This window comes from Mesocricetus auratus, unplaced genomic scaffold (genome assembly GCF_017639785.1).
Source record: "Mesocricetus auratus isolate SY011 unplaced genomic scaffold, BCM_Maur_2.0 contig_10936_pilon_obj, whole genome shotgun sequence".
NCBI lineage: Eukaryota > Metazoa > Chordata > Mammalia > Rodentia > Cricetidae > Mesocricetus > Mesocricetus auratus.
Window position 1 is genome coordinate 37,526 of NW_024434516.1, and position 10,279 is coordinate 47,804.

Below are 10,279 nucleotides of genomic sequence, written 5' to 3' on the forward strand. Positions count from 1 at the left end.
TCAGTTGGTGGTGAAAGAAAGGCAAGTGTTTGAGGATTCACAGAGCAGAAGGATGTGGATTGAAGGAAATAGTCCCACTGGATGTTTTAGGGAAGTCACAGAAGAGCTGGCAGTACCTTTGTGATGGAGAAGAGCAGGTCTATATTGTAGGTGAGGAAGGTCAGCTCTGGAGGAGCAAAATATTAAATATGGGTAATCAAATTGTGTTTTAGCCATTATTTAAATAATAATAATCTCAGCGTTTACATTCTAATAATAATTCTATTAATTTTTTGAATATCAGTCTTAGATCTTTATGCCTCATATGATGTATCACTACCTATAATTCTGCAAAATCTTGTTAATTCAGTTTAATGAATGCACTCATTATTCACTGACCCATTTCTTAATGATTATATTTTAGTTTTCTTTCTCTGAATTTCCTATGAACTTATTTAATAATTTAATCAAAGACAGGAAAATAGTTTATAAATACAGAGAGTAATAAAGTAAGTCTGAAGGCTGAAAACTTACATTTCTAAGTAAAAACTTAATTACTTTTTCTACCATTCCTTCTTTCTTCTCTATCCCACCTGATAAACAGTTTCGAACAGAATAAGTATAACTCAAACCTCTTATTCCCTGCCCCACCATCTTGCTTATCATGGAATCTTGGAAATAAGGATAAGGCTTCAAAAATACAAAACAACATGCTACCAACTAAAGATATGCACTAGGATAATAAGTGATACTTTGGTGTTATAAATGACACTTTGTTCTTTATTTCATCTCTCAGATCAGCATTATTATTTATCCTCATCGAGGTACCTGCCCCTGAACTCATGATACAACAGGACATCATGCAATTTATATTCTTCTCTGCCCATGAAAACCAGGCCTGAACCTCCAGTTCTGACAGAGACAACCAATTTGGACTCACAGGTCTTCCCATTCAGTGGTTATCACTGAGCACACAACATTCACATGAATTTCAGACTGAGCTGGCTTTTCCTTGCTGCTCCTTCAAGGATAATTTATTGATAAGGAGAGATATTAAATATTTGGGCAAATATAAGTTAAAGGGACAGTAGATATATGCAGCAATTTACTTAGAGAATTCTCTGTTTTTAGGCATCCAGTGTGAGCTGCAGCTGATGGAATCAGGAGGAGGTTTGGTGCAGCCTGGAAGGTCCCTGAAACTCTTCTTTGCAGACTCTAGCTTCAGCTTCAGCAACTACTACGTGCACTGGTTCCATCAGGCTCCATGGAAGGGGCTGGAGTGGATTGGTGTAACTAAATACAGACCTAGTAATTATGCAACACAATATGGGGAGCCTATGAGTGGCAGATTCTCAATCTTAAGAGATGACTCCAAAAGAAGCATCTACCTGCAATTGAACAACCTAAGATCCAAAGACAGTGCCATTTATTACTGAACTAGACAATGGGAGAGGATGTCAGTGTGAACCTAACAAAAGCCTCCTATTAAGAGTGTTCTGAACCAGCAAGGGCAAAGATCACACATGGAAGGGATGGACAGCAGAAACATATGCAAACATAAATGAGTGCTGATTAAGGTGATCACAGCTGTCTCCTAGTCTACTGATTTCTCAGGATGCTCTCCATATTTAATGGTCTGTGAATTCTGTGATAACAGAGCTCTTTCTGGCATAATTTAAAATATATACATCACACAGTCTCACGTGAAAATAACTCACCTCTGATACCAGAAATGTTGCTTGTGATGAAAAAGAATCCAGGGAAATCCTCTGTGGTATTTCATTAGGACAGTGCTTGGGATTAGGGGAGACACAAGGTAGATGAAGACACACTCAGTGACCCGTACACCCTAACAGTTCTCAAGTCTTCTGCCTTTTCTAAGAACTGTGCATATTAAGCAAGGATGTGACCCATTTATATTTCCCCTGATGCAGTTACTTAACCTATAACTTTCCTCGTAGTTTGTCCTATTAAATTTTGTTCATCTAACGTCTGGCCTTTGTTCTAAACAGACATGACCCACTAAATTAAAACTTATCTGATACCTAGGTTGTAACTCAATGGGACTTGGGAATGATTATCAGTGAATGAAAAAAGGAAAGAAAAGTTAAAGGAAAATGACTGGTCCCAGGAATGGTGGCAGAGAAAGTTTATTAGAGCTATGTGGGAGGCTACACCAGGAGGCAGGTACATTGGGGAGAGTCCAGAGTGGATATTACATTAAGTCATGTGATGAGTGGAGTGTTACAGTGAAGGGAGGGATCGCAGCGGAAAATTGTGAAGCAGCCAGGAGCCCCAAACGTGATATGAAAAGCAAAAGGTAACTAAAAGAGTTAGACTATATGGAGACCTGAAGGTGGGAGAAGAAAGTCCAGGCTCTGGATACCAGCCAGGAGGACCTTTTAACAGGCAGGGGCTAAGGAAGGCAGGGGAAACTGGTGGCCCACGTCTGCTTTGATATTTTAAATAGGCACCACAATCATTCGTCCCGGCTTTGAAACCTAATATCCTGTGCTTTTATTGATAATAAACAAATGATTAGAAGTCATGTGAAATCTTCTCTATGACTACTTCCAGCTGACACTGAGGCACCATTGTTGGGTGGTGTAACGGTCAAATGTAATTGAGTCCATGGAAGCCCAGATAATGGGAGGTCAGGTATTTATTTGGGAATCACACATGAATAAATATAAAAAGGAAGAGAACTACTGAGGTCTTCTGCCCAGAAGCTGCTACCTTCCCAGTCTGCATGTAGACCCTGTGACTCTATAGGAAGTGAGTGGTACCTCAAAGACTATTGGGTGGATGAGTTCCCATAACAGGATGGGGACAAAAGAAACTGGAATGCTAGCCCTGTCCAGGATGACCAGGGTATCAGGAATGTTCTAATGCTAGATACATGTGGATATCAGTTGGAGAAATTTGTGAGGCAGGACCACCTGGAGTGAGAGTCACTTTAAACGTGTCCCAGGATGCAGATTTTGAGGAAACACCTGGAGGTAGTGGATGGAGCAGTCTGCATTTGACTTTAAATATGATGCAACAGATAGACTAGGTAGAAGGGTAAAATAATAAGTTTAGGGAATTTTTGTCTGCATGTGCATTTGAAAACTTTAGGCCCAATATCTGATAATTGAGGCAGTGTAACCAAAAAGTGGGGAGAGAGAGAAATACAGAAAGGGCCATAGAGACAGAGAGATAGAGATACAGAGACAGAGAGAAGAGAGAGTGTATGTGTGAAGGAAATCCAACCATCAGGTATAGGGAACATAATCAGGTGTTCCAGGGAACAGAGAAAGGCAGAGGTGGACTGAAAGCTACTCTGACTGAGGGAGTGCCTTGGTTTATCAGGAACTGGAAGGCACACAGTGTTCTAATGTGAAAACCTCTATGATGTGCCAATCAAGGCAACTATACTAGACCAACTCCAAGACTGTATGCAAAATATGATGGGGCTAGAAATAACTAGATGATTAATTTTCGAAAATATAGTGACTTAGCCTGCCATAATTCTCTGTAGTCAGTCGGTAGTAGCAGTGGTTAGTGAATGATCTGGACCCAACTGCCAGCAGGTAAGACCCTGATGTGAGAGGAATATTAGTAATGATAGAGACACCACTTAAAAATCAGTCTCTGCCACATCCATTCAGTGTTTCTATAAAAACAATAGCCTTTATCCCTGAAACTGAGCTCTCTGAACACTGAAGCAGCATGTGTTACTGCTCAAGCTAACCTGTGAAAATTTCAGGTAAGCCAAGAAGTTCCAACTTGCAGTGGTGGTTAGGGCCAGCAGGGGTCACAGTGGAGCCAAAATTCACCAGGACAGAAATGAGATTAGGAGAGGAGGGGTCTTCACTGTCTTTGTTGACTCCTTTTAAAAGTCTGTTACTTGAGTAACGCTTATTGCAGTTGGTATGTAAAGTATCTAATTTTCAAACACAATAAAACTCTTTTTGAAATACTGCATATTTTAATTTATGTTTGTTTCATTGGGTTTTATTTATTTTTGATATTTGAAAATATTTTTTCAAATAATATTTTCAGATCACAATTTCATTGTCCAATTCCTCCCTGACCTTTACTATCTCCTTACCACTCAATCCCACAATCTATCTTCATCTATATAAAAAGCAACCACACAGACAAAAAAGAAAACGATAAAACACCACACACACACACACACGCACACACACACACACACACACACACACATACATGAAACACTCAGAGGCAACCTCCTGTTGAAACAAATATTGTTTCTCCATGAAGAAGGATATAAATTCTCCTAATTTAGGAGCTTTGGAAATATCCAATCACAATCATTACCAACACCTGAACCTATTTTGTCACCAGGAGACCCAAATATCTCAGGATCGAGTTCTGTTTGCAGATTGAGAGACTAGACCTTGATTTTTCTACAGTGTCTTCACAGGTCTCAGGAATGGCTACTTCCTCAGATGGGATGAGGATTTTGTTCTTAGCATGATGCTGCCTGACCCAGATATCCACTACCTCCTTCTCCAACTGGACCAGGTGCTTATCTAAAAAGTAAGCTGCCAAAGAATATACAAATCATGTGACTCTTTGGAGGTAAATACAGGGATGTCCACACTACCAGCAATATAAGATCAGAGCTGTCTCCATAGTCACTGAGCATACTGGTCTCACCATGGCATGGAGCTGTGTCACCTTGTTCCTGATGTCAGTAATTACAGGTAAGGGATTTCCAGTTCCAAACATGAGGACATGACAGGAACTAAGGTAACAATGATATACACTCTGCATTCCTCTCAGCAGGTGTTTATTCCCAAGTCCAACTGCAGCAGTCTGGTCCTGAACTAGGGAAACCTGGGGCCTTGGTGAAGTTGTCCTGCAAGGCTTCAGGCTACAACTTTGCTAGCTATCATATACACTGCATGAAACAGAAGTCTGGACAGTGCATAGAGTGGATAGGACATGTTTATCCTGAAAATGGTGGTATTGGCTACAATCAGAAGTTCCAGGGCAAGGCCAAACTGACTATAGACAAATCCTCCAGCACAGCCTACATGGAGCTCAGCAGCCTGACATCTGAGGACTCTGCAGTCTATTACTGTGCAAGAGACATATAGTGTTGCAACCACAACCTAAGTTTGTCAGAAACACTGCAGGAGCAGAAGCTGCCCTGGGACTGAGAAGACAGAGAAGATCAGCCTGGAGATTGACTCAAGAATAGTCATTCTGAGTGTCCCTTTGTCTGCCACTTCAAAGTCCTACCAATCTCTCAAAATTGCTACTGTGCATGAAGTGATGCTGATTTACGATGCCGTATTTCACAAAATACCTTAACAATCTCTTCACCAGTGACCGCATCTATTTTCACATTTCTTCATTAATAAAGCAATAAAAGTGAAAATTGTGATTGTGCATTACATTAAAACTATCTCTGGATTCCTTGAGACTGGCACCTTTATTGGTATAGCTTTTAAAATCTGAATTTGACCAGTAAGTCCAAATAATAACATCTGGGAAAACAGAAATCTTTTCACAGGCTGAAATTTCACATGATTTCAGGGATATCATTAACTCTGTCTGTGTGGTCCAGCAGAAGCTCCCGTCTCTTATAATGTGAGATATGTATTAAGGTGCACTGTCACACAAGTACAATTCCTGCAAGTTGTCCAACAGTATTTTAAAATTACTTCTCACAAAAAATGTTTTTCAAATCAACGTATGTATATGTTCATTGAGGTAGGTTCTTAGACCATACATTAATCCCTGATCCCATATTTACTTCCTTCTCTGTGTCACTGACATACTCCACAGTCTCATGCCATTACAGATCATGGACCTGTATTAATATACCATCGACTCCCAGAGGTCATTGAATACACGGTTGTCACCTTTGTTCTACAGAGTGTTTGAATTTTGTCCTGGAGGAGTCCTTGTAGACACTGTAAATCAATTGTGCTCTCTATAAGTTCAGTTCATCATCAGTGGTCACTGCTACAGCTAGATTCAACATCAGCAACATACAGACTTAGTTTCATAGATCTGGAAAACAAGTAAGGCAGAGCTCACCCTTTATCCTTGGAATATCTACTCAACAGAACTTTAGATGATGAAGACAAAAGGAAGAGCTATAGTTTGCACACCATGTTGAGTCCATAGATAAACTTTTTTCAATTAAATTATAAACAAGTTTGCTTCACATGTCAATCCTAGCTCCCTCTCCCTCCCCTCCTTTCCAGTCTCCCTTCAGCCCTCCCCCAAACCCTTCTTCAATTCCCACTCCACTCTTCAAGGAGAGTGAGGCCCTTTTTGAGGTATCTCGAAAGTCTGTCATATGATCTGGGGCAGAGCATAGGCACTCCCCCATGTGTCCAGGTGGAGACATCATCCCTCCATGTGGGATGGATCCACAAAGTCCATCTGGATAACAGGGCTAAATGCTGATTATTGCCTGAGGCCCCAAAGGATGTTGTGGCCTGCTAACTGACACCCACGTTCAGGGTGTCTGGATCAGTCCCATGCTCTCCTTTCAGCTATTAGTCTGGGGTCTATGAGCTCTCCCTTGCTCAGGTCAGCTGATTCTGTGGTTTTCACACAACAAGCCATTTGCTCATCATTCCCCCCCTCCCTTCTTCTGACGGGTTTCCAGGAGTTCAGTTCAGTGTTGAGCTGTGGTTGTTTGCCTCTGCTTCCTTCAGCCATTGGATGAAGGTTCTAGGATGGCACAAAAGGAAGTCGTCAATCATGTTATAGGGAAGGGTATTTAAGGTAGTCTCTCCACTGTTGTTTAGATTGCCAGTTGATGTCATCCTTGTAGACCCCTGGACAAATCGCTTGCACCAGAACTCTCTTCAAACCTATGAAGACTCCTTCTATTATGGTATCTCTCATCCTTCTCTCCTCTATTCTTCCCCCTACTCAACTTTCCTGCTCCCCCATGTCCTCCTCTCTCCTCCTCTTTACCCCCTCTTTCTCACTGCTTCCTCCCCCCTCTACCTGTACTCCCAAACCCTTCAGAAGATTCTGTCTTGTTCCCCTTCTCTGGGTTACCTTGCATAACTCTCTTACGGTCCTCCCTGTTTCCCATATTTTCTGGTTGTGTATTGTAGGCTGGCACTCCCGTTTCAGGACTAAAATCCAAATATGAGTACATACAATGTTTGCTTTTTGTGACTGGATTATCTCACTCAGGATGGTTTCTTCTAGTGCCATCCATTTCCCAGCAAATTTCAAGATTCCATTTTTTTCCACTGAGTAGTACTCCATTTTGTAAATGTACCACATTATTTATCCACTCTTCAGTTGATGGATATCTAGGTTGCTTCCAGGTTCAGACTATTACAAATAGTGCTGTTATGAACACAGTGAAACAGATGACCTTGTTTTATGCATGTGTATCTTTTGGGTATATTCCTAAGGGTGGAATTGCTGCATCTTGTGGTAGACTGATTACCAATTTACTAAGGAATCTCCACACTGATATCCAAAGTGGATGTATGAACTGGCACTCCCACCAGCAGTGGAGGAGTGTTCCCCAATCTCCACATCCTCTCCAGCATAAATTGCATAGACAAACTTTTAACAGTGGATTTTTTCAAACCAGAAGGCAGCACTGTAGATCCACCTGTTCCTAAGAAGTAAATGATACCAGAAGCTGATCAGGAAGTCATGCACTGAGGGCTGTCCCTCTGTGGATTTCATTGCTAAGACCATTGCATTCAGAGCACATGGTATAGCTGAAATGTGAGATCTCTATTCTAGAACCATTGAGAGCTTCTTTGTTTGATAAAACCAATATATGTGGTCAGATGGGAATATTTGAGCCAAACTGGTATCATATTGCCACTGGATAGGAAATTATGTTATGAACCGTCCATTAGTACAGGTTAAGGATATCTAGGCCTCAGGGTAGTGGGAAACATTTTGGGGAAATTGTCACAAGTATATTCAGCTGATACTTCAGGAGTTTCCATAGTTCTTCTGATCACTGGTATGGAATCAGCAACAGCAGTCTCCAATATTCTATGAATATTCTATGTAGTGTCTGTGGTTTCTATTTCCTTCTCATTGTAATATGTGTTTTATATTTGTTAACTGCTCTGTGAGTACCAAGGTGCTGCCTCCTCATACTCTTAAATCTGATATCTGAATGTGTCATACATGGATACAGGGGCTACAGCAGAGCTGAAGACCTACTGTGTTTCTCTTAGCTCAGCAGCTCTTCCCCAGGCATAACCTGATGAAGATATCAATTCTCTGATCTATTCTATTTTCATTTTACTCTATTGGGAACTGCTAGAAATGGTTCCTACTGATATTTTGGAAGAGACTAGCTTAGAGAAGGACATTGATAGTAACATTGACACAACATGAAATCCATCTCTGAAACATTTAGTAAGCACCTCCAAGTAAACAAATATATTTATTCCTGAAATTGAATTCTGTGAGCTCTGAAGTTTTAGGGTTTTGTTCCTGATCAAAACAGACAGTGTAGTTTCAGTGTAAGCCACAACAAGTCAACCTACAGGGGTGCTCAGAACCAGCAGGGGCACAATGTAGCCAGGAATTCTAGTAGAGAAACGAGATAGGTGTGTGTGGGGGACCTTTGTATCCTCTATGGTTTCTTTTCTTAAAGTCTGTAAGCTGAACTGCACCTGTTTTCATTGATGTGTGACATTCCCATGCTCCAACTCAGAAGATTCTTTGTTAAACATGTTACAGGTTTGTATATTCTTGTTTATTTTAATCTTTTCTCATTTGCTTTTCATAATGTTTCTGAAGAAAACTAATACAATTTACTGTGATCATTGATTGTCCTTTTCCAACTCCTTCTAGATTCCTCCTACCTCCACATTCACTGAACACCACACCATTCATTTCTCTTTGTAGAAAGCAAAGAGTCCAAAAATGGGAGACTAAAATAAAAAAAGACTAAAAAAACTCATAATACGCACAACTATGGAACGATGCAATATAGGTAAAACAGCAGTAATGTGTGAAAGCCTGTGTCCATGCTCCTCTATCACCACTGGGACCCTAGCTGGCTGGACTTCACTCAGGGCTCTGAGCAGGCTTTTACAGTCTCTGTGAGTTCACATGTGCAGCTATCAATCCTGATTTGTCTAGAATCCACTTTCCTTGAAGTCATCCACAACTTCTGGCTCTTACAATCTATTCAATTTTAAAATTCTTTCTTTAAAATAAGACTTATTTATGGAGTTATTTTGAGGAAGTAAGAGTAATGCAATACCTCACAGTATTCTCATCACGTGTGCGGCTCCTCTGACCATTACCTCATAGGGAGTTATCACATGCTCAGCAGAGTGGTGTTCAGTTCAAATTTCAGGTGTTCAGTGAGCAGCACTGTCTTCCCATGTACCTACCACTGTTCAAAGACTTAGAAGTTAATATAAAATGCAAATCTCGTCCATGTTCTTTCAACTCATCCTTCTATAGACAAGGAGCTCACATAACTATAGATCATAATCAGAGCCACTACAGGGACAATACTAATAATAAATCACCAGTTTATCTACAACTCACTAATTTTTATACAATTTTCTTAATTATATGATTTTGACAGCAATAGTATATCATCATATCCATAGAAACACCCCAAAATCTGAACACAAATTTATTCTAATAATAAAAGAAGCTCACAACTACACAACTAGGCAATTATGAACTGTTCCTTATTTTCAGTATTTTGTTATATAAATAACATTATAATTTATGTTTCTCTTACTACATACTCCACTTTTGATCACTTACAGCATTTCTACTTTGATTTGTTTTGCCACGTGGATTCTAAATACTCTACAGGTATATGACTACTCATGCTTCAGCATCCTTATTTCAATATGGCCTTATAACATATATATGCATTTATTTTTATATATTAATTTATTCAAACTGCAGTTTTGCCTCTTCCCTCTCCTCCAAATCACTCCCTGTTATCTCCTGACCCACCATTCACTCCTCCATTTCTCTCCTGTGGAGGGCATTCCTCCCATAGATATCAACAAAACATGGCATGTCATGTTGATGACGCAGCTCAGTAAGCGTAAAAGGGTCCCAAAAGTCAGCAGAAGAGTCAGAGACAGCCCCCTGCTCCCACTTTTTACAAGTCCCACAAGAAGACCAACCTACACATCAGATACATATATGTCCTAGGTCAGCCCCATTCAAGCTCTGTAGTTGTCAGTAAAGTCTCTGTCAACCCTTACCAGCCCCTGTTAGTTGATTGCTTGGGGTTTCTGGTGGTGGTCTTGACCTATCTGTCGCCTATAATTCTTCCTTACCTTCTTCT

The 10,279-nt window shown here is 40.4% G+C and overlaps 1 gene segment (V, D, J or C); it reads left to right on the top strand.

Moving 5' to 3' along the window:
• The first annotated feature begins 4,648 nt into the window (after nucleotides 1–4,648).
• Nucleotides 4,649–5,117, top strand: LOC121138619. The segment is given in 2 exon segments: nucleotides 4,649–4,694; nucleotides 4,777–5,117. Coding segments are annotated over 2 exon segments (360 nt in total).
• The last annotated feature ends 5,162 nt before the right edge of the window (nucleotides 5,118–10,279 follow it).